Here is a 25,877-nt window from a genome sequence, read left to right as displayed (position 1 = left end):
TGCTTAAGTCTGGGGGGGGAAAAGCGTAAAAGTGAATAAAAGCTAATTTAGTCGATTTATCATTATGCAAATTGTTCATGCTAAGAGTTAGCTTTAATTTAGATTCTGGCTGTAGCAAATGAACTAAATACACATGTAAAGTTCTCTCACACTGACATTACACCAATCCTGTGATCCAGTATTACTGAATGGGAACTCTCTCTCTCTCTCTCTCTCTCCAGGCCCTGTACATGGTTCCTGTGATTCTCTCCATCATCGTGATCGCAGTGTTCCAGCTTCCTGCCTTCACTGACAGACTCAACCTGGGAGCCGTCTCGCTGCTCCTCGTGCTCTTTGGGTCCGTATTAAAGCTTAACAAGCTTAATATTTAGTCAAAAAAAAACACATCATTCATTTTATCCATTTATAATTACATTTAATATTGTGGAACGTCATGGCGTGTTATGAAATGGATGTAATGAAGATGCGCGCCACGCTTTTTGCACTTGGTAAAAATTGGGTAGTTGTGTCACATCACTCTGGTGTGGATTATTTGAGATTAGTTTGATCTTTATTCTTGATTTTATTTATACTGAATTATTATTATTTAGTTATTGTTTATCATTGTAGTTCATCCTGGATCAAAGGTCGTTGATGAACATTTGTCATCGTTTTTGTCAACGAAATTAACACTGAAGCTCCGTAGACGTGATTTCTTCTCTCCATCACTCTATTAATTGCAGCGTGAATAGTGCTGTGAGCTCTGAGTCACTCAGTGCTGCACCCAGAGCTGCTAAATTACTTCAGCTGGACATCCTCACATCTGTGGGAAAACTGCACCCACTCCCTCACACACACACACACACACACAGATAAACACAGCTCTCTTTCCTCTATCCTTTACCACCCCAATCACTGAGAGTAATGAATAAAAAAGCAGATTGTTTTAAAAGGAGAGAGAAACGCTTTGCCATGAAAAGAGCTGATGAAGTCATTTATCTTCTGCGTCTCTCAGCTTGCCTCGTGAACGTTTTCCCTTCTTTACATCCAACTTTAGTCGCTACTTTTCTCTCCTTTATACTTTTCCAGACACGATTTGTACTCGTGTTGATTTAATTCCATGGCTCTTTTATAGATTTGCCAGCTTCCCCTGGATGTACCTCGTGTCAGCCATGTTCAAAGACGCAGAGATGGCCTTCATCAGCTACGTGTGCATCAACCTCTTCATCAGCATGAACACCATCATCTCCACGGCCATCATGTACTTCCTGGGACAAGCTAACCCGAGCAACGAGGTAAGAACAAACGTGAGGTCTGTTTAAGTGCTGCACGATATTTAAAGCAATGCTCGGTGCTGAATTCGAACTCTTTATATGTAACCCAAGCAGAGTTGTGGAGTAACAGATGTAAAGGTGTTGCGTATTTACAATAAAAAAGACAGGTATTTCATTAGAGCTACAATTTAATGAACGTTAATCACATTACAGTTCCATATATATATATATATATATATATATATATAAGTAAGTCATAGTTATATTACTGAGATGATGTTCAGCTGACTTTAAAAGTGAAATAAGTGTTAAAAATGGCAAGAGATTGTAAAATTGAAAAGGAAATTTTGGTCCATTTCTTATTTACGCTCCAACCTGGACATACACCTGAGATCAGAAGGATCTCCAACCACAAGAGGAGCTTTTTGTATCTGTTTCAATCAATGCAGTTTATCTTCTTAATAATGAATACAGTGTGTTGCATATTTTAATATCTCTTGTTTGATTAAAGATCACGAAGGTTAATGGTGTCAAAGAACTTTATTAATAAATGATTAATATTGGTAACAAAGGATTTAACGCTTGTATTAATTACTGTAGGTTTAAATGTTGGTTAAAATATGAACATCTGCATTAAATCTTTACTTCATCCATCATAAGTCATATTCATAGTTGTGGTGGATGGTGGGTGCCAATATTTATGCCAAATTCAGTTGATTGTAATATTTATTTATTTAAATTATGGTTATTTATGTGGATGTTATTGTAGTCATGCAGATTTCAGATTTAGGCAGGTTTTTATTAGTTGACTTTTCAACAAAAATAAGTGGATAGGTGTAAATTATGGATGATGTAACGTCTGTAAAGAAATATTAATGATCATCAAACTAACGATTCCATTATATCTTGTTTTTTTCCACACGCAGCACATCCAGACGGTGTACCGCACCCTCAGCAACGTGTTCCTGGTGTTCCCTCAGTTCAGTTTTGGGAACGGGCTGTTGGAGCTGGCCCGGGTGGACCTGCAGGTCCAGATCCTGAGCACGTACGGAGTGGACGCCTATAAGAACCCGTTCAGCATGGACGTCCTGGGGTGGATGTTCATCTCGCTGTTCCTGCAGGGGTTCATCTGCTTCACTCTGCGGCTCCTGATGAACAAGTGGCTCCTCCGCAAAGTCAGGTGAGGACTGTGGAGCGGGGCGGAGTCAGGTGGAAGGAAGTAGGAAAAAAAAAAAATAAAGGAATAAGACTGATTGAGGGATAAGAAAAAAAAAACTGACACAATGAGTGATTATACTGAGTGTGTATTAGATCCACTGTGTGCATGGAAGTGAAGGTGCTGATTGGTCACCACTTATGATATCATCGACCAAATGTCAGCTCTAGAAACACCCCTTATGACATCATCGAAATGTCGTGCTCATTATCTCTAACGACCCTTATGACATCATCAGAGCATCGTGCTCATTATCTCTAACAACTCTTATGACATCATCAGAGCATCGTGCTCAATATCTCTAACGCCCCTTATGACATCATCAGAGCATCGTGCTCATTATCTCTAACGCCCCTTATGACATCATCAGAACGTCATGCTCATTATCTCTAACACCCCTTATGACATCATCAGAGCATCGTGCTCATTATCTCTAACGCCCCTTATGACATCATCAGAGCATCATGCTCATTATCTCTAACGCCCCTTATGACATCATCAGAACATCATGCTCATTATCTCTAACGCCCCTTATGACATCATCAGAGTGTTGTGCTTATTATCTCTAACGACACTTATGACATCATCGAAATGTCATGCTCATTATCTCTAATGCCCCTTATGACATCATCAGAATGTCAGACCCTACAAAACCCATTATCATAAATATCTTTTAATAATCAACCTCAACCTTTATAATAAAATAATACATTTTGTTAATGATTAATTATATTTGTAGTTAATATTAATTTGACTGGTCAAAGTGTGAGACCCTCTGTCTTTCAAAGATAAAAATAAATCAGTGTAAGGTTTAGTTTTTACATCTTTTCAGCACCTACTAAATTTTATTTGTGCATAACAAATGTTTTAAAAAGGATTATTTGGGTTTTGTTGTGAAACCGAGTGCAAAGGCACCACCAGTGGTTGTTATAAAAACACACAGAAAGGTACGAAGCGAGGCTGTGAGAGCTGTAACTGTAACGAGATCAGCGCTGTATCTTCACACAACCTATCAGTGACAGTCGTGTCAGGTGATTACACAGAGTGACACGCCCCCTAGATCTGAGCTGCATTTGGGCTGATATACTTTAGCCCATTTCACTGAGGCGTCTCATATACATCAGCAGCAGACATCTTACACAGCTGCGTAACTGCGTGAACGTGGATGAAGCAGATTATTTTCCTGAAAATGTGTTTGGAGGAGAAACTAAAGGTGTATAGACTAAGCACACGGTGTCTAATCAAATACAAATTAGATGAAAGGGCAGAAAAAAATTATTTCAATCAGAGGTTTATTGTATCACAATGTATTTCAGCCTGTCAGGATCAATATGCAAATAAATCCCATGCAACACCGTTTCATCAGAAAACGCCGGTGTGTTTTTAATGTGCGTGTTCGGAATACATGGAATGAATGTAATTATAAATGATTAAAAGTGTTTCTGCTTTTTATTGAGAATTCCTTGTGAGAGCAGAAACAGTGTATGAGCTTTAAATGAATCCAGCTTCAGCAGTGAAATCATCACTCGTCCATATTTTGATTTCTCATGCTGGCGTCTCGTCTGTCTCTGACAAGGCGGCTGTGGACACGGCGGCTGTCGGTGCCTCAGACAGGAAGTCGTGGTGAGGATGTGGACGAGGACGTGTTGGCTGAACGTCAGCGTGTGGACAGCGGAGCCGCCGGTTCTGATCTGCTGCAGGTCAGTCAGCTCACCAAGGTGTACCGACATCTGAACCGCCGAGTGCAAGCCGTCAGCAAGCTGTCCTTCGGCATACCAGCGGGAGAGGTCAGTGCTGATTTCAGGAGATTTTACCCCATTTCTCATTTCCTGTATATATATATAATAATGTAATTGTTAACCATTCAAACTTGATTATAAATCATTTATACTATGTTTATACTATGAACATTTATACTATGAACTAAAGACTTAGTTCTTTCCTAATCATGTATTGTATATGATTTACTTGACTTTACACACATAAAGCTTATAACAATATAACACGTCATTTATTAATCATTTATAAAGCGTTATGTAGCTCTTGATTTAAAGTGAGCAATATTTAATCCTTTAATCCTTATTCCTATTATTAAATGACTCATAAATGCATCATTTTAGGTCAGAAACAATGAAACTAGTGCATTTTATCATAAAATAAGACACTGTATAATGGCTTTATTTTTTAAGTTATCAGTATTTTCAACATTTTAAAGGTGAAAAGTTTTCACCTCAAGGGAAAAAAAACAGTTTTGATTATTAAAAAATAACTATTTTTAACGGGTTAACAATTATACACAATTTGAGCGGAAATGCTTTATAGCAAGGCTATAAGCATGAATAAATAGCCTACATATCATCAATGAATGTCTTATGAACACTTTATAATTGTTTGTATATGAGTTAATAATTCTATGCTGATTTTGTGCAAACATTTGTAACCAGGTTTAAATCCTTACTAAATAATTACCACTCCATCTATTAATAGCTTATAACATGCTAGAATAGTTTTAATGTTATTATTAAAACTATATTATTTTGTAATTGTTTATGTATGGAGTACTAGTTATATATAACTAATGAACGGACGCTTGTAACCAGGTTTTAATCCTTATTAAGTAATTATTCATCATCTATTAAAGCTTTATAAACATGCTATAAGCCGATGTTATTATATATTATAACCTACATTATTATGAGGTTATAGTAATTGTTTGTATTTGGGTTCCTAATTATATAGTAATAGTGTATAAATAATTAACAAATCATGTATTTAATGGCTTATAAACATCTTATGGGGCTAATTATATACCAATAGTGCACTAAAGTGTGTCATCAGGTTTTAGTCCTTAATAAATAATAAATAATATATACTCTAGTAATGGCTTATAAATGTGTTATAAACTGATCCCATTGTTAAAACTCTATATTTCATAATTATGTTTATATGGATTACTACTTATATACCAACAGTGTACAAATTTGTATCCAGGTTTAAATCCTTATATAAAATAAATATAATCTATTAATAGTTTATAAACATGTTATAAAGCGACGCCATTATTAAATCCCCATATTTTGTAAGTGTTTGTATATTTGTTATTAATTACATACGAGTAGTGCACAAATGTTTGTAGCCAGGTTATAATCCTTATTAAATAATTAACACATCATCTATTAATGGGTAATAAACATGTTATGAGGTGAGATTTAAATAAAAATTTTATTTTTTTATACTTTTTACTGTTTATAAATCAATAACAGGTCTAGATATAAGAAAACTTTCAGAGAAAGAAACATGGTGCTTCTTGTCTCGGGGATTAACGATGGCATTGTGCTCGCGTTGTGATTCGACAAACAACCGAAAAATTTGTAAACAGATTTTGTGAAATTTCAAGCCCAATGTTAAAAGCTTTCTCTTCTGTCTCAGTGCTTTGGATTGCTGGGAGTCAACGGCGCAGGAAAGACCACCACGTTTAAGATGCTAACCGGAGACATCAGTCCAACACATGGCTCGGCGCAAGTGCTCGACTGGGACAGGTGATTCATTCATTTCTTAATTGAGACTTTTCCAGATTCAAGCTCCTAGCACATGGTTTTGTTTGCTTTGTTTGTTTCCTGATGAGCATGCTGTGTTTCAGGAGGGTGATGGACATCATGGACTGCAGGACGGAGGGGATAAATATCGGCTACTGCCCGCAGGTGGACGCTCTGGATGACCTGCTGACGGGAGAAGAGCATCTGTACTTCTACGCTCGCATCAGGGGCATCTGTAAGAGAGAGATCGATCAGGTGGGACAGCGTCTTTATGCTAATGCTAGTTAGTTTTCTCATACAGAGTGCCATCAGAAACGTTTATATATATATAGTTATATAGTGTTCTGTTTTATAAACATCTATAAAATAGAAAACTGGAATCAAGATGGCCGCTGTTTACTAAAAAGACTTTGAGTGTAGTTTTTTCTGAGGCTTTTGAGTCTCTTGTTGGAGGTTTCTGTCAGTGTGGAGCTCAGTGATTTGAGACTCCTGCATGGATAGAGAGCTGCAATTCAAAGGTTTGGGCGGTTTTGGCTTTCTCACTGAGCGAGGCTGATGTGAGTGGAGTATTGAATGTGACTGGGCGGAGTCTCTGTTTCTCCATATTGATTAGCGATAAAAGCTAATTATTTAATCATCCATTCTCACAGTAGTAATTCAGCCGGAAAAAAAAAACCTCTGGCTCGGACTGCAGTGCTGAGATCTTCATTAGCTGTTAGACACGGCTTTATTAAGAGACAAAGGATTTATTAGGGCCTCTTCATGCTGTGGTGTATGCATCTGAGTCATAGAAAACAAATCTGACTCATATAAACAAATCTGACTCATATAAACAAATCTGACTCATAGAAAACAAATCTGACTCATATAAACAAATCTGAGTCATATAAAACAAATCTGACTCATAGAAAACAAATCTGACTCATATAAACAAATCTGACTCATAGAAAACAAATCTGACTCATATAAAGCAAATCTGAGTCATTTAAACCAAATCTGACTCATATAAACAAATCTGACTCATATAAAGCAAATCTGAGTCATTTAAATCAAATCAGACACATATAAAACCAAATCTGATTCATATAAACAAATCTGAGTCATATAAAGCAAATATGACTCATAGAAAACAAATCTGACTCATATAAACAAGGCTGAGTCATGTAAAACAAATCTGAGTCATTTAAATCAAATCTGACTCATATAAAACAAATCTGACTCATATAAAACAAATCTGACTCATAGAAAACAAATCTGACTCATAGAAAACAAATCTGACTCATATGAACAAATCTGAGTCATGTAAAACAAATCTGATTCATATAAACAAATCTGACTCATATGAACAAATCTGACTCATATAAAACAAATCTGAGTCATTTAAATCAAATCTGAGTCATTTAAATCAAATCAGACTCATATAAAACAAATCTCACACTCATAATAAAACAAATCTGACTCATATAAACAAATCTGAGTCATGTAAAACTAATCTTACTCACATAAAACAAATCAGACTCATATAAAACAAATATATAAACAAATATAAAACAAATCAGACTCATAGAAGAATGCCAGTCAACTTCCCATTATGTCATCATCCTAATGTCATGCTCATTATCTGTAATGACCATTATCAGTATTCGCCCTGTCTTTGGCCATTTTCTCTGGGTGGGAGGGGCATACTCTCTCTCCCCTGTCAATCACAGTAACACCAGCCAATCCCGGGCGTCTGTGAGCTCTGGGATGTGGAAGAGGGTAGATAGCGCTTTCCTCGGAGCCCTGTGACGCAGCATGAGCAGCAGTTTGAAAAGATGCGTTTGGCTGGCTTCACGTGTCTCTGAGGAATCACGTGTTAGACTTCACAAACCCGGGAGGTAGCAGTCGTGTGATGGAGAGAGCTGGCTGGAGGGAGGGACGGAGGGTGGGAGGGAATAAAAAAAAAAGAGTGTGAGTAATTGATGAATGCATTGATGAACTGGGGAAGAGGTACTGAAGAGTGGTGCGTTCTCTGTTCTTGTGTCCTTGTGAGTTTGTTCTCGCATTCTTGCAAGGTTGCTTTCCGAGAACGTGCTTCCCAAGGGCGCAAGTCCATTCTTTCTGTTCTTGGTATTGAAAACTAGGCTTCGAGTGAAGTAATGACGGTTAAATAAATATAAAGGAAACATTTCAGCTCCACACAATCCGTTCCTCAGTCCTCCTCATATTTTTCTCTTGAGGGACGTCCCTTCTACTAATCATCATTTATTATAACGGTAAAAAACATGAGAGTTTCTCCAACACACTACGCTCTGTAATAATTTTTATCTCTTTAATGCTGGAGGTAATGGCTCCTACTCTCCGAGCAGCACATATAATGGAAGATTAATGGAAGCGCTGAGTAATTTCAGATCCTTTTCCCTGTGTCACACTCACACGAGCTGAAGAGCTTCATAGAAGTATAGGAAGCTGTGTTTGTGTCAACTTTATTCACCTCCTATTCCAGACATTATCATGACATCATTACGCAATTAACGGAAGAATCACAGCTCTCATGAAAGGAAAACTGAGAAGACAGGAGAGGGGTTTTAAACGTGTTTTGTGCTGAAAGCTCATCAGGGTTACTCCCAGGTCCACGCTGAGGTGTTAATATTCAGCGTCTGGCTGTTTGATGTAAGGAACCCAACTAATTACGATGCGTTCATCAGGCGAGGCTTCGCTTCAACACACTTCAACACACCGATGTTTTAATTCGAACGCTGCTCATTACCGCGCTCGCCATGTTGCCCGCGTTAAACCGACTTGTGAAGCTTTTTCTTTTCTTTTTCTGAGAATAATTAGTGCCTCATTAATTAAAACTAAAAAAGAAAAAAAGGGTAGCTGACTTTAAAAAGAAAATAATAGCGCTTGTTTTATTTTACTGGGAAGGTTCGTCTCGGGATTAGTGTTACTTTAGGAACGTAAAAACTGAGATTTTCGACTAAGATGTCACAAATAATTCATTTCTATCTCTATTTCACTAGACTCGTCTACTCTAGTTATAGAGACAAACATGTCGTAGAAATGTATTTGTATTGATGGGAAAAGCTAATGAGCGTATAGTCCATGCTCTGTGGCTGCACTGGAGCCTGCTGGTAACATCATTAGCTTAATTAATCACTTTTAATGACTTTCGGCTCCAGTCATTAGAACACACTGATGGCCTGCATTTCTCTAAATACATTATTATAAACAGTGTGTGTAGCAAAAATGCTCATTTTGATTCAGAAATAGAAAAAATGTGCAGTACTGGAGCTGCTCGGTGTGTTGTGATTGATATAAATGTATAAAAATTATGATGTGTTGTTAATTAACAAATAAAAAATTGGAATCGTTGGCAAATTGCTGAGGAAAAAAGAGGAATAAAACCCACTGGGACGTGTTGTTCTAGGTAAATAATCCACTTCGGGGTGGTAACAGTGACTCTGCTTCATCACGCTACTCTGTCGTTGATTATTTTCCTTACATGTAACTAGGAATGATCAAATAGCTTTCATTCAGTGTAGGATTCTCTAAACAACACACTTAATTTCTCCATAATTCAACAATAAATTGGACAAAATTAATGTGAAGTTCAGGAATTGAGAAGAATATTTGACTTTAAATGTCTGACTTTGTGGGCAGAGTTAAAGCTTAACCTTTTTTTATTATTTATGTATTGTTTAGTGCAATTAAAATGTTACTTCGATCACTGAATATGGTTCTGAGGGACATGAAGTGATATCACATTATACCATGATACACAGCGATGTCGTGATCATTTTAAACCACACTGCCTGTCGAACTTTTTCACATTTGTGGTTAAGCTTGAAGAAATTTGAGGTCTGAGATCACAGTGAAAATCTGTGTGAGTGAAATCACAGTGAGTTTGTTTTTATTTAAACCTGGAAATATTTAACACAAAGAAAGGACATGGTCAATATCTTGAAAATTAAATGTTCAGGATTCTGCACTATTTCTAGGTTCCTCTTTAAGTGTAAGCTAATGTGTGATATTGACCATTTTAACTCCTTTGTACAAAAGGTCTGATTTTCCTCGAGTCTTGTCTCTTCTGTTGCTCAGACGAACACTAAAATACTAAGAAATTCTGAAATCCATGTAAATATTTCACTCCGTCGCTATGCTTATGCTGATAATGTATTGAGGCAGGGCGCAAGTCCAAAAACAAACGTAGAAATAACCATCAAAGTCTGTTGCAGAGGTCAGAGCACAGGTAGAGATCATCAGACGGGGATACTCCATAATCAGAGATGATAACACAAGCGCAGGCTAAAACGAAGAAGTCTAACTAAGACACACAGAACTAGGAATTACAGGAATTACGGTTTAGAAACATGCATATGGTGCCTTCAGGTCCTGTTGGAAATATCGTAATTACGAGGTGAAAGCACATGAACACCAACACAGTTTCATAATTACCACTCGGGAACTCCGATTTTTCTGAATTGTCATCAGTGACACACAAATAAATAAAAACAAAAGAAATTTCCCCATGCCGTCTAATTTTTTTCTGACCAAAACCAATTGAACACACATCATGTCATAATTATCATCTCCGAACTCATTCTCAAACTTCCGAGGAAAACTTGAAGGTAGCAATATACATGGACGAGACTTCGCACTGAGACTAAGACACAACAGGGTAAAAATAGACAAACTATTTACAAGCTAACTCACTGAGAAATGTTGGTAACGTAATATTTTTGCTGTAGTATTGCTTTGTTTTATTATCAAACTTTGCCATCTTTCACTAAGTCAAAATTATGATCTTATGATTATTTGAAATCGACGAATAAAGAGATATTGTTTGTCTCAGGTGGTGAACTATCTCCTGAAGAAACTGGAGCTGAGCTACCACAGGAACATCATCAGCGAACGCTACAGCTGTGGAACACGCCGTAAACTGTCTACAGCCCTGGCTCTGATTGGACAGCCACAGATCCTGCTCCTGGTAACCACCTCGTCCTCCTCCTCCACCTCCTCCACCTCCTCCTCGACTACAGTCCATAAATCTGTTCACAGTTTAAAACAGCGCACATTCACAGTTTATAATAACAGCTTCTACATTCTCCATCTGTCCATCTGCCAGCACTTCCATCAGCCGCTGGTTTAAACCCACACTCTTTTATTTCACCATTTAGCTCCTGTTGTGTTTTATTACTACCCCTGATCTACTGTGGTGCTGATGCTGTGTGTTATACTGAAGCTCTTCTCTTACTTCCACTCACCTGCTGTGTGTGCTTGGCCCCCTTTCTCGCGCAGGACGAGCCGAGCTCAGGAATGGACCCGCGCTCCAAACGCCACCTCTGGAAGATCATCTCTGAGGAAGTGATGGGAAAATGCGCCGTGGTTCTCACGTCACACAGGTACGAGCGTTTTTACGGTACATATCTCCATCAGCGTAACCTTCCTGCTGGAGAAACCCTTAAAGATGATTATAAGTGGTTTCTTTATTCCTCTTAAACACAAGAATTTGTCAACGATCATATGTTTTGTATTTATTAAAGAACATGTTGTACTTTGTCCATTTACAGTTACTTTTAATGTCTGTGAAACAAGTTAGTTCCTGTTCTCACTTACGTTATAGCAGCTATAAACAGTCGTTCGTTAAACAGACTCTGTGTAATGTAATGAACGTCATACAGTTGAGTGCAAAAGTTTGCGCCCCCATAGTCTGAGAAAAATGGGAATTCTGTGCAATGGGAAGCTACGCAGAAGTCGTTCTTTGCTATCAGCTTCGCCGTAGCTACAGAATAACATGTTTTAAGATGAATAATAAACGAACTGTGAGTTTAAGTTGTATTTTTTATTAAATCTGAGTGTGTTGGATTTGTGTGTTTCAGTATGGAGGAGTGTGAGGCTCTGTGCACTCGGCTTGCCATCATGGTTCAAGGCCAGTTCAGATGTTTAGGCTCCTTACAGCACATCAAGAACAGGTCAGAGATCTCCACTTCCTCTCTCCGTCTCTCCGTGTAACTCTTGTTTAGAATCTTCCCTGTTAGGTTCTAGCTGGAGATTAACAATGACCTGTTTCGGCCCGACAGGTTCGGCACCGGCTTCACGGTGAAGATGTACCTGACCTCGGCTTCCTGCGATGTGGACGCCATCACCACATTCATGCAGGAGCATTTCCCCAGCACTTACCTCAAGGTGAATCACTTCATATGACTCATGTGGCCTCATTTCTTTGGTAGAAACGAGCGAAGGTTTGCTGGTAGAAACCAAAGAACCTGCTCTACATTAGGAAATGAAAAGAATAAGACACATTTAATGGGTAGTTTACAGCAGATGTTCTCAGTTTCCAAGCCTGAGACTTCAAGCACAGCACATTTTTTTTCTCCTCCTGTAACACAGCTGATTCAGCTCCTGAAACGATTTGCAATTACCAGAGGAGTTGAATCGTGTGGGTTATAGAGAGAAACTGCAAAGAAAATGTGCTGTGCTTAAATAAAAATAAAATGTACAGCAGTTAATAGACACAGTTTGGCTCAGTAACAATGTTTATACAATTTTTTTTTATAACAGACAATAAATAATACAAATATTTAATAATACAAATCAAATTGAGACTGTTATAATCCTCAATGTAATGCAGAGTGAGAAAACATGACAAACACTAAACCAAACAAAAAAAACTTTTTATATTTATTTTCATGATTTATTTGCTTATTCTTTCTCTGGACAAGTAAATTAATAAATATTTAGTTTTTACATTTTTACATTTATCATATTTTTATTTTTATTTTAATTATATATGTATTTACCTTTTCATTTACTGAACAAATATATATTTTTTAAAATTATTACATTTATCTCAATTTTATTTTATTTAGTAATTTACTTAGTTATTGTTTGACTGAACAAATAAATACATATATTTTTTAATTTTCTATTTCATCTCATTTAATTTTTATTTTTACTAATTTATTTATTTATTCTTTTCCTGTGTAAGAGTTTACACAGTTTTTTTTAATTATTTTACAATATTAAAATATTTACTATAGTATATTACATCATTTAAACTGTTTAAGTTCAATTTAGCTTACATTTATTTTATTTTTTGTGTTTTTATCACCTACCTTCTTACATTTACAGTTTATTATTTACTGAAATCCTTAACACGATTTGAGGCGAGTATGTGCTGATTTAGCCATGCAGTTTGCCCAGTGCTAAACTTTTAGCTAAACTAGATTTGCATGTATGTTTTGAATCACCATCCTGCTGGAGAATCCAATCATAAACCAGCTGTAACCTCTTGGCAGAGGTAGCCAGCATTTCATTTAAAATCTCCTCATATCTCATGAAGGCCTTGATGCCATGCATCATCGCAGTCCGCCTCATGACATCACAGATCCTCGATCCTACATAACAGTGGGGATTAAGTTCTTTTCTGTATAACTGTCCTTATAATTACTCGTGCAGTAATCCTGCATGGAAAACAATGGGAAGTTTGAGGAATGGGAAGCTCAGAAGTATTTCTTTGTGCATTAGGTTTAGCCATGTAGCATGTGTCATGCTAAACTGGTAGCTACTTCTGGTAAAATAAAAGAAGAAAAAAACACAGGAACATGGTCACATTTCGTTTTTATTGGAACTGAGTGTAGATCGCAGTGAATCTCACGCTTTTCCCTGCGTTCCTACAGGACCATCACTCGTCTATGGTGGAGTATCACGTTCCTCTTGCTCCCGGCGGCGTGGCTGACATTTTTGACCAGCTGGAGTCCAACAAGGCGGCGCTGCAGATCAAACACTTTTCCGTCAGTCAGACCACACTGGATGAGGTGAGAGCTGTGAGAGTGGCTGTCGATCACAACCTGCATCGCCTGTCCATCAAACTAAACACTCCACCTCACCTACAGAGCCTGTAGCTGTCTCACTCCCCCTCCTCCTCCTCATCCTCCTTCTCATCCTCCTCCTCCTTCTCATCCTCCTCCAGCCCACACACACTCTTACATCCCTCTGTTCAGCTCCTCTTCTGTATTCTGAACAGCACCTCATTTATAAACTCTCTCTCTCTCTCTCTCTCTCTCTCTCACACACACACACACACTTCTCACAGAGAGTCTGCAGGATTCATCCAGGCCAATTTAACACTCTTAAATACTTTAAAAGTAAAATAAGGGTAAATTTGCAGTAGTGATATAGAGCCATATTCAGAGTTGAGTTGCACGCACATAGCGAGGATTTAATACCGAAACGGTGCATCAGTCTTCCAACACATCCTCCAATCACGTGCGTATAAACGTGCACGATTCTGCAGGTGGCTTATTATGTGCATATTCGTGTGTGCTACTGTCCTCATGATAAATTATCCTACGTCCTGCACACTTTACGAGTTCATGTCCTCGATGTAGTATCTTGTGTCTTCTTTAACTTATGGACTTAGAATAAATAATACAAAATAATAGGATGTGCTGGATCAAGTGCTATTTTATAAGTTGTTGAATAATGAGTGCGGAAGCCATTTTGTTAAATGAAACCAGTGATGAATGTGATAATTACAACTAAGACTATTCAAGCAGCGATATATTGGCAATATACTAGACTCCTATTAGATTTATTTCAACGCTTGCCTTCTCATCTTCTCATTTATTTATCAGAGTATTAGTCTTTTTTTTTTACATTTTTCATTTTTTAAATTGTCTCTTTTTAAATCGTATTACATTTGACAGCGAAGAAAAAAAAATCTGCATTTTCTATACTTCAGTCAGCATTTTCTATCCTTGATTTTTTTTCCGGGTTTAAAGGCCGTGTTCTAGTTTAGGATGCTTCTACTCAAGAAAAAAATCTGGCAACCTCAGAGGCATGAACTACACACAGGTTATTTTAATAATCCAAATCTGGAGCTCAGAAAAACAAACGTAAGCATGTGCGTAACCCAACTCTGAATACAAGCAACTTTCCCTTCCCTTTGTACATATTGATGTAATTTTTCTTAATATCTTAATATATTTGATATACGATATACAGTATACATTAGTGAGTAAGGGAAAGGAGGATGGATTGAAAAGGGAAAAAAAGAGAGATGTTTCCTAGCAGATTTTTGCAGAAAGAAAATGGAGGAATGAAACAGTAGCACAGCCACAGGGAAACTGACAGACGAGTCTAACCTTTTCTCTCGCCTCGCCTCTGCAGGTCTTCATTAACTTTGCTATGGGAAAGGTCGGGAGAGACGCACAGGACGACGACGAGGCCTCTGATGTGGACAGTCCTGACACTGACATGCAGTGAAATGAGCAATGACTATCGAGCAACTCCTGAAGATTGTACTGCGTTACTGTAATTTAAATTAAAAGTCATTCATTTTTTTTTTCATGGAATAATGAAGGATATAAGGCACCTTGTCAGGACTGACTAATTTATATCATAACGTTCCTCTTCTCTTCTCAAATAATCGAATCTGCACGTTTCCGTATGTGATTTAATCGTCCATTACTTTTATAGTTTTATAAACTCATCTATGCAAATGTCTATGTCATTCAATTCACTATGATATAAGAATTTTAAGTGTCAATAAGTGTTTGTGGTAGCTCTTTCTATGAAGGCCAAGGCGATGATGATCTATAAATGCTGTCATAACACTTTGTAATACATTTGTAAGGCATTATAATTATAGTTATGTTTCAATTTTAAAAAGAGTGCATTGGATTTTATATTGCAGGTTTTATTATGCATTAAGAATTGTTAATATGCAGGTCATAACACATTACTAATGTCTTGTACTGTGCATTATAATTAATTATAAACACTGAAACATGTCACAGTGTTTTTTTTTTCCTTTATTTCCTTTTTAATGTTGTGCTTTTCTTGAACCTACCAGAACTTTACAGAATTTACAAATGAAATTGGGTGTAAATTATTGACAGATTATGTGTATAACATATTTATAATCATTTCTAAGTTGAAATCTGCATTGAGATTTAGGTTTGATAAGTTTGATTTTTTTAAAACTATGGTGCCATTTATCTGTGATGAACTAGAAATACATTCATAGCATGTTATAATGCATCATAAGTGGTGTTTGTAACACGTTATAATCATCAAATATATAAAAAAATACATCATTGTTCAGTCATTAGGCACACTGAGACTTCTAGGTGTAGATTATGGACAGACATATGGTATTATAACCTACATATAACACTTATAAGTGATATTTGTGAGCTGTAAGTAAATTGAGATTTTTTTTAAGCAAAAAAGTTTACTAACTCAACAACAATTCTAATCTCTCTCACGATTTTTTCAGTCTGGAGTTATATACATACATACATACATGTGTGGTTTTGAGTATGAGTGAGTACTAAAAAAGATGTTTTTTTGTAAAATTTTGTAGTATGGTTTCCTAATATTTTGTTTTGGTATAACTCATTTATTAAAGAAAAAAAAAATAAAGGTAAGTCTCATAATGCACTATGCAAAGTGGATTTCTTTGGTATTGGCATTGGTAATAACATGTTATGAACACTACTTACTGTACAATGCATCACGTTAGCTAGAGAATTCCTAATGCATAATAAGATAGCTATAACTACGTAACTAATCATAACATGTGTACTGCCTTATGAATGCATTATAACATGATATGAATGTGTTCATAGTTAAGACATTCGTTGAAAGTTTAACTAAAACGTTTATTAAACCTGCAGCATTTATGATATTATATTTAAAACAATTATAAAAAAAATTCCACTGAATAATAAACAATTGACTTACAGCAGTTATTAACAGACATAGAGTAATAAGGAACGAATAACACCCTGTTTGCTTTTAGGGTTATAATGTGTTACGAACACTACTTATAATGCATTATGTTAGCAGTTACAAAATATACAGTGATACAAAGTGTAATGCATGTTCATAAGCAGTGTATATAATGTGTTATGAATGCATTATGTTCATAGTTTATTATATAATATGGCCTTCGTAGACTGTGTTACGGTGTTTTCTACCCAGAATATTTGCACTTATTTTTAAACCCCACTGCTGCCTATTTCTTCATGAGATGTTATTGTTAGCACTATTGTTTACTCTGTCCCTCATCATTTTCCTTTTTGAACGCTAGAAGGATGTATACCGATAAGCGTGGTGATGTTGTTCCTCAGCGCTGTATTGAATATGTATGCACAGAAAGCCTCTCATCCTTTTAAACTGCTGGCAGCGTCGCCGCAGCGCAGGCCCACTTCTGGGGTGGGTATAAATCACAAGACCGTTTTGGCTCCGAGATATAAATGATTCTTCAATGTCTGCACATCTTCGCTCTCATTAATATTTCCTCTCAAGGCTCGTCTCTCACGTACTGAATATTTCATCAGCTCTTTCTTCAGAGTGCCTAAAGGCACTGCTCCTCTTTCTTTTCTTCTTTTTTTTTTTTTTAAAAAAATGTACCAAACTTATTTTTGCAATAAAGCAATTTTTCAAATGCAGATGTCGAGTGCTTGTCTTATTGTGTGCAGAAAAATGTCACTTTACATCAGAACCTTTAGTGGGAAAAGAAACAGCTAAGTGCTCTTTATAATGTCAAAGTGAGTTTCATGAGTTTTTTGTTGGGCGATATGGAAAAAAAAAAATCATATATGATAGCAGACCTTTCACAATACACACTATTAAAGTTGCATTAAAAATGAATTCAATTACACGTTTATTTGAAAAGTGTAACATAAAGTAGGACATTCAGTACATGTATATTTAAAATCCAATCAGCTAGTTATGACTGTGAGTAACGAAGAAGTCAGTGAGTGATCAAAAAATACTGATAATATCCACAATATCAGGAAAGATTCGTTTTCTCTAACAGAAGCTCTGACTACAAATCCCAGGTTTATATTCACGCACTCGTTCTAATACGTTATCGTTTCTATAGTAACAGCTCATTCACAGGGACGTAATAAAGCAGACACGTAAAAAATGTGTAATCGTTGATATGGTGAAGTTTTCTGGAAGGAGTCTCCAGTGTCAGTGCCTTGTAACGGCTTTGTAACTTGAGTTTGCGCTTCTTTGCGATTTCTCAGTAACATGACAAGCTGCGTTTTTTTTTTTTTTTGTCTTATTAACTTCAGGAGAATGAAAAAAGACAGGCTTGTGAGAGAACGACTGTTTATAGCTGCTGTAGCGTAACAGAGAACAGGAACTTGTTTTGTGTATGCTCCACAGCATTAAATGTAACAATAAATGGATAAAAAGTATGATGTACCTTTCTGCAACCAACACAAAATTGTAATCACTGGCAGATTGCTGTGGTATAAGAAGAATAAAACACTTTGACATGTGTTGTTATAGGAAAATAATCAACTTCAGGCAATAATACAGGCAAATCTACCTTATCTTAAACCTATCTTAAGTTATTATTTATCATCAAATAACTCCTATAAAATGCATTTAAGGTAAAGAAAAGTATTCGGGGAGATATGAAGGTTAACTGAACGTGTAAAAACGACAGAACACTATTCCTGAAAATAATTTATGGCGACGTAACTTACATTGTAAGTTTGAGTCCTTTCCCATTCACTAACATGGGAATGGGCGGGGTTAAAAATTATACTGCAGCCAGCCACTAGAGGGCCTCAGAGACATTTTGGCTTCACTTTAAACCCCTATTACGTCGTCCACTCATATATACAGTCACTAGCCAATATTCTGATTGGCTGGTGATAGTGATATACGTCACTCTTGTGTATTCTGATCTATGATCACTTTATGAATTCCACGTTACAACGTACGTTAAAAGTGTCTCATTTTAAGTGCTATTATTTTAAACATCTCTCTTCAGTGGTTTAGGATCGACTTTACATCCTGACACGTTTGGCTGCTGCAACTGCAACTGTGCCGTTTCATTTTAATGAGATTCTACATGAGCAAAATTGGCAGCGTATAAGAAATATTGCATCCACAAGCTTTTAAATCCAAATGCAATAAAAAGAATAGGGGTCCCAGGATACTCCCTTGTGGTACCCCATATACTCCACCATTATTCTGAGCTTGAAAAGGTCCCGTTTACATCAACCACATAGGAACGATTGGTTAAGAACGAATGAACCCAATTCAGGATCAGTCACCTAAAACCTATTGCTTTTAACAAGGTTCCAAAAAAATTCAATGATAGTTGATAAATTCTTCCTGAGCATCCAGTGTGATCATGCCACAAAATGTCCTCCGTTCACTTCTCTTGTTCTTAGATATGATAAATATAGAAGGCATGGATCTGTGAATGAGGATTTCAATCTAAAACCTGATGCTAGCTCATAGAAAAAGACATTCGTAATATATTCATTTATCAGCTTTTCCATCATCAGTGATAAAACACTAACGACTGAAATGAGTCTATAATTTCCTGAGTCACACATACGATCATTTTTATGTAGTGGAGGAACATTGGCCACTTTTACTCCTCAGCCAATTTTATATCAAGATTAATAATACGTCTCAGACAAGGGGTGATCACTTCCACAGCATCTCGAAGACATTTTGCAGGTCCATTATCTAAGTAAGTGGCTTTAATGGGATTTTATCCAACTTGTTAAACGCAGCAGCGTCAGAAATCATAAAAAATGCAAACGAGTTGTAATATCATTGTGTGAATAAAACTGATATATGAACCACCTGACTGCTGTCGGGATTTGTCCACCAATTATTGAGCAATATTGACATAGTACGACCATATTACATTTATATCTTTTCTTACCACCACTGGTATTTTTTATATTTCCCATTTTGATGTGACATTTTTATCTTGCTCCAAGGTACTGCACAATTTTTAAATATTAGTCTTCAATTTTTTTTTTTTTTTTACTTATCACAGTATTTCTCCTTTATTCTTCTACTGGAGCATCTGTGAGAATGAGGAAACATCTACAATTTCATTGCACATCTTGTTTATATGATAATAAAGTTCTCGAATCTTGAATCGAAATATCATTTCATTAGTTTGCTATACGTGTTCACTCACTTCTTTGCCGTTTGATCTGATCTCCCTCATAAACTTTCTCTTGACAAGATGACGTTTCAGAAGAATCCTGTACAGAAAATGATGTATAGATGAGTTGTGTGTAAGGTCGAAGATTTGTCAGGAGTCTGTCAAAGTACGGGCATCTCATCTGACGTGCACTTTTTTAAAAAATGCAATGCTGAAACCTTTAGAAAAAGAACATGTATATTTTATAAGGTTTTTCAATCTGATTTATGGGCTGGTCCTTAGACGATGTATATATACAGTATATTTAAGAACTAATGTGTAATAGTTTAGGCAGAAAAAAAAGGACAAGCCTGCAGTATTACGTTAGCTCAACTGTACTGTTTTATTGTATTGAAACATGTTTGCTATTTGTGATAACTTATTAGATTTTAATTTTAGGTTGCAACCTTAACATCTGGCAAGGGGCAACAGATGAAAATTAGCCTGCTGGGCTAACTCTGGCTTATTTACAGGATCTGACTGTTGATTAATGAGCACTGTTGCTATCAAATAAATAAATTAAATTAAAAAATTTAACTCTCCAACAGAGGCTCTGCTGCTAGCTAACATTCTGTAGGAGCGATCGTAAACTGTCAGGGCCCTTGGCAGTGTGAGAGTCAGACACTATCAGTGAGCCCCGGGGGGACATGAGGAACCCAAGTGCAAAGACTAAGTGGCGCAAACAGGGTGAAGGAGGTCAAGGAGTTTAATAAAGTCCAAAAAAAAAAAAAAAAAAAAATGCAAACATAGAAAAAGGCAAAAACAAGAAACAAAAGTTATCCACAAAGTTCAGTCGGAAAATCCAAAGAAATAATCCAATGTAAAAAGGCAACGCAAAGTATCTCCTCAAAGGAGTAGTCCTACATAAATAGTCCTCAAGAGAAAAAAGCAAAAAAAATCACAAAAGGTTTCACTATAGGCAAGAAAACCAGGATAAAACCAGGGCTAGGCTTAACACAACTAAACACCAAGCGAGGAAACTAAGGAACAGGGCAACTAAAATACACACAGGGAAATGAGACACAGGTGGTAGTAATGACACAATTAATAGACAGAGTGAAAACAACATGAGGGAACAGTGAAACATACAATGGCAAGTCCAAAATCCTGACTGTAAACTAACTTTATCATGATTCAAGTCATATCCAGGTGGCCAATAGAACAAGATAAAGTTCTGAAGTGACAACACTGCAGTACAGGATAATCACTAGAGTAGGAAAAGTTAGTATTCAAAAACACAACATGATACAATACATTAAAAACATGCCTTTTGTTGTTAGCTGGAGCCTTCCTAACAAGCACTCTAGAGCTAGTTAGCATGCTAACTTTTATTTGTAGGCATGTATTAACCTTAATAATATCTGTAGTTATAAATGATATAACAGTAGATACATATAGCTGAGAAGTCAAGGCATGTACAGTTTATTACATTTGAGGTGTGAGTTTTACTGAGCTTTGTGCCAAGATATTAACATTAGCATGCTGACTAGCGCTACATTGGACACGGCTGTTGCTAGGAGACTAAGACGCTGCTAACGGAAGACAGGCAGGATGAAATTCATTAACGTTCGAACCAGCGCCATGTTCCTTCTGAGAAAGAAGATTTACAACACTACTTAAAGAATGAATACAGGGCGAGATAAGAAGACGAGCTGAGACTGTGCTTTTCCTCTACACAGTGCGTTAGAACAGACAGACTGCCACAGATTTCTCACTTTTTCTTTTCTGACTTGAAGGTTAATAGAACAGAATAAGTTGGTTTAGTAATACTGATATGTATTGATATATGACATTTCCATGTTTGATCGCTTTTCAGAAAAGAGCTCCTCTAGTTTATATCGAGATGGAGGCTTGTGTTTCTGTATTTTCAAAAGTACTGATTAAAGAAGAAGCCTTTATTTGTCAAAAAATTCTTTGGAATGAGGAAGTTAGTAAACGACTTTTGTACAAACACCAATAAAGTTTTTGAGAAACGATGTCTGCTCTTGAGTCAACCAATCAGGTGAGTGCTTTTAAACCACACCTTGTGTGAACCAATCAGATACATGTTTTACGCCCCCTCATGCATTGATACTGGCTGGAGCTGTGAAACTGGAAACGGCAGCCGTGACTGTCTGTCTGTCTGTCTGTCTGTTTGCGGCTGTTTGTCTGCTGCTGTACCTCTGTGTCTGTCTGTCTCTCTGTGTCTTTCTCTCTCTATGTATATCTGTGTCTCTCTGTCTTTCTCTCTCTATGTCTGTCTGTCTCTCTGTCTTTCTCTCTCTATGTCTGTCTGTCTCTCTGTCTTTCTCTCTCTATGTCTTTCTGTCTCTCTATCTGTCTCTGTCTGTTTGCCTGCCTCTACACCTCTGTGTCTGTCTGTCTCTCTGTCTTTCTCTCTCTATGTCTGTCTGTGTCTGTCTGTCTTTCTCTTTCTCTCTCTGTGTCTGTCTGCGTCTGTCTGTCTCTCTGTCTTTCTCTCTCTATGTCTTTCTGTCTCTCTGTCTTTCTCTCTCTCTATCTGTCTGTCTGTTTGCCTGCCTCTACACCTCTGTGTCTGTTTCTCTGTGTTTTTCTCACTCTATGTCTGTCTGTCTGTCTCTCTGTCTCTCTATGTCTGTGTCTGTTTGCCTGCCTCTGTACCTCTGTGTCTGTCTGTCTCTCTGTGTCATTCTCTCTTTATATCTGTCTGTTTCTCTGTGTCTTTCTCTCTCTCTATCTGCCTGTGTCTGTTTGCCTGCCTCTGCACCTCTGTGTCTGTCTGTCATGCTGTCTTTCTCTCTCTATGTCTGTCTGTCTCTCTGTCTTTCTCTCTCTGTGTCTGTCTGTCTCTCTGTCTTTCTCTCTCTATGTCTGTCTGTCTGTTTGCCTGCCTCTACACCTCTGTGTCTGTCTGTCATGCTGTCTTTCTCTCTCTGTGTCTGTCTGTCTCTCTGTCTTTCTCTCTCTATGTCTGTCTGTCTGTTTGCCTGCCTCTGCACCTCTGTGTCTGTCTGTCATGCTGTCTTTCTCTCTCTGTGTCTGTCTGTCTCTCTGTCTTTCTCTCTCTATGTCTGTCTGTGTCTGTTTGCCTGCCTCTACACCTCTGTGTCAGTCTGTCTCTCTGTCTGTATCTCTATGTCTGTCTGTTTGCCTGCCTCTGTACCTTTGTGTCTGTCTGTTCCTCTGTCTTTCTCTCTTCCTGTCAGACTGTCTCTGTGTCTCTCTGTGTCTAACTGTCTGCCAGTTTGTCTGTCTTTCTGCAGTGGTCTGTCTCTGTGTCTCTATCAGTTTGTTAAGATGGAGGGTGACGCTTTTATGAACTTCTGTTTTAATTTGAATAGGAGTAAAAAAATGGAGGAATATTTAATTTTAAAATCATCTTTATTTCTTTATTTTTATACAACCAGCATTAGAGTTTCTTTAAAAAAAAAAAAAAAAAAAGTCACCCAAACACTGGCCCGCTCTTTTATCAACCAATCAGCTGAGTGCTCTTATATCAACCAATCAGCGCATTGACGCAGCCCCTCAAGATTGTATGAACCAATCAGATACGCAGCTTCAAACCCCGCCCCCTTTCGCTTAGATACTGGCGGGAGCTGCAAACCAGGAAGTGGCTGCTGCACTGACCTGCGGATCAAAACAAAAAAGTTTTCGCTTTTATTTTCACTTTTTTAATCCATCATGGCTTCTGATCCTGAAACAGAGCCAGATAAAGGGATGTGGGTTAAAACTCGAGAGGCCATGGCACATTTCCGGAAGCTACTTTTGTGCTCTAAATGGTAAGTTTTCCCAGATAGCAACGGAGATAGTCACGGGCTCTGTCCCAAATTTCTCCCTGTTCACTTCACAAGTGCACTAAATAGGGTGTGACGTAATCACGGCTACGCCCTATATAGGGCACTTCATGTTGTCATAGTGATGTATTTGGGATTCGGCGCTGATCAGGGTGTTTTCTATGATAAGGAAAGTTATCTATGTGCTGAGAGTTTTATGGAAAATGAAGATTTTACATTTAATTGAGTATTTATGAATTTATATTAGTTATAAATTGTATTTTTAATGTAGCAGATAAAAAGAAATGGTTTATTATCATCATATGAGGTCATAAATTAGGACTATTTATTTATTTATTTCCATTATATTAATCCGATTAAATACTTTAAATGTTTATATTTATATATGTAACTTTTATTTCATAATATTTGTCCTTCTAATTATAATCTTTCCACATTTTTAGATGTAGAGCAGAACATTTGACTTCAAAACTTTACTTAAAAACATCCAGAGACAAGGGAATATTTTTCATTGTCAGTGTTTGGAAATGTAAACTGGATAAAAATGCTGTAAAAAATCTAAACTTTTAAAGATTCCTATGTTTTAGATTATAAAATATACCGTGAACCCTGTAATCGTGAACATGTGAGCTGTGTCTGTATGTTTTCTTTATTAATATTTATTAATTAAGTGTTTTAAATGTCTTAAACAAAATAAAAGTAAACAGGAAGTAACTAAAATATGTCAGAACAGTTTCACCAGATTTAGCTTTTTTAACGTGTACAGAAATGGAATTGTTTATGTTTACTGTAGATTTTGCATGTAAGCTGAAATATTAGGGAAGGAAATATATTTTATTTCATGAGCTCTAACTTTGTTTCTTGCAGCTCGAACATCCTGAGTGAGCCGGTGTGTCTGGGAATCTGTGAGCATGTGCTGTGCAGGTGGGTTAATTAAGGACAAAGTCTTTCTGTCTGTATTTCTGTCTTTCTGTCTGTCTGTCTTTGTATTTGTTTATTTGGGGGATGCTTTTACCCAAAGTGCTCAGCCGTGTCCTGTCTCAACTTTAACTCACTTTGGGTAAAAGCTGAGTCCACACCATGTCACAATATTGTGTGTCTCTGTGTCTGTCAGTTAGTCACGTGTGTGTGTGTGTGTGTGTGTGTGTGCGCCTGCGTGCGTGTGTCTGCATCTGTGTGTGTGTTGCTCCAGGTCGTGTGCAGGTCCTCATGTGGGAGATGGCTGCAGTGTGTGTCTCAGTCCCGCCTGGGTGAAAGACGTCCACATTAACAGACAGATCAGTAACATCACGCAGCTCTTCCTGCAGCTAGAGGCTGTGCTCTGTCCCTCTGAGAGCTCAGGTAAAGCAGACGTCATAACGTACATCGCGCATCATGCATCTTAGATCACACACAGCACGCCATGCACCGAGCATCACGCCTTGTTCATCACGCATTGTACAGCACCGAGCATCACGCACCATACAGCACCGAGCGTCACGCACCGTACAGCACCGAGGGTCACGCACCGTACAGCACCGAGCGTCACGCACCGTACAGCACCGAGCGTCACGCACCGTACAGCACCGAGCGTCACGCACCGTACAGCACCGAGGGTCACTCACCGTACAGCACCGAGGGTCACTCACCGTACAGCACCGAGGGTCACTCACCGTACAGCACCGAGCATCACGCACCATACAGCACCGAGCGTCACACATCATACAGCACCGAGCGTCACGCACCGTACAGCACCGAGGGTCACGCACCGTACAGCACCGAGGGGTCACGCACCGTACAGCACCGAGCGTCACACATCATACAGCACCGAGCATCACACATCATACAGCACAGAGGGTCACGCATCATACAGCACCGAGCATCACACACCGTACAGCACCGAGCGTCACACATCATACAGCACCGAGGGTCACGCATCATACAGCACCGAGCGTCACGCACCGTACAGCACCGAGCGTCATACATCGTACAGCACCGAGCATCATACATCGTACAGCACCGAGCGTCACGCATCATACAGCACCGAGCGTCACGCATCATACAGCACCGAGCGTCATAAATCGTACAGCACCGAGCGTCATAAATCGTACAGCACCGAGCGTCACGCATCATACAGCACCGAGCATCACACATCATACAGCACCGAGCGTC

General features: G+C 37.8%; 2 protein-coding genes across 3 annotated transcripts in view; both read left to right on the top strand.

Moving 5' to 3' along the window:
* Nucleotides 1-17,446, top strand: part of abca12 (ATP-binding cassette, sub-family A (ABC1), member 12) — a 125,125-nt gene extending 107,679 nt beyond the window's left edge. For both annotated transcript variants that reach the window (XM_034304457.2, XM_053234053.1), the window contains 12 exons: nt 222-337; nt 1,115-1,274; nt 2,180-2,433; nt 4,046-4,256; nt 5,899-6,008; nt 6,110-6,260; nt 10,840-10,974; nt 11,286-11,389; nt 11,867-11,959; nt 12,068-12,173; nt 13,667-13,804; nt 15,159-17,446. In XM_034304457.2, coding sequence (XP_034160348.2) covers nt 222-337; nt 1,115-1,274; nt 2,180-2,433; nt 4,046-4,256; nt 5,899-6,008; nt 6,110-6,260; nt 10,840-10,974; nt 11,286-11,389; nt 11,867-11,959; nt 12,068-12,173; nt 13,667-13,804; nt 15,159-15,254 — 1,674 coding nt within the window. In that variant the 3' untranslated portion in view covers nt 15,255-17,446. The remainder of the gene's footprint in view (nt 1-221; nt 338-1,114; nt 1,275-2,179; nt 2,434-4,045; nt 4,257-5,898; nt 6,009-6,109; nt 6,261-10,839; nt 10,975-11,285; nt 11,390-11,866; nt 11,960-12,067; nt 12,174-13,666; nt 13,805-15,158) is intronic.
* Nucleotides 17,447-23,481: 6,035 nt separating this feature from the next.
* bard1 (BRCA1 associated RING domain 1) overlaps nt 23,482-25,877 on the top strand; it is a 37,900-nt gene continuing 35,504 nt past the window's right edge. The window contains exons 1-3 of the mRNA XM_053234523.1: nt 23,482-23,711; nt 24,594-24,650; nt 24,919-25,067. Coding sequence (XP_053090498.1) covers nt 23,614-23,711; nt 24,594-24,650; nt 24,919-25,067 — 304 coding nt within the window. The 5' untranslated portion in view covers nt 23,482-23,613. The remainder of the gene's footprint in view (nt 23,712-24,593; nt 24,651-24,918; nt 25,068-25,877) is intronic.

This window comes from Pangasianodon hypophthalmus, chromosome 5, assembly GCF_027358585.1.
Source record: "Pangasianodon hypophthalmus isolate fPanHyp1 chromosome 5, fPanHyp1.pri, whole genome shotgun sequence".
Taxonomy (NCBI): domain Eukaryota; kingdom Metazoa; phylum Chordata; class Actinopteri; order Siluriformes; family Pangasiidae; genus Pangasianodon; species Pangasianodon hypophthalmus.
The sequence above is the reverse complement of the archived record's forward strand: the minus strand, read 5'-3'. Positions and strand labels throughout refer to the sequence as shown.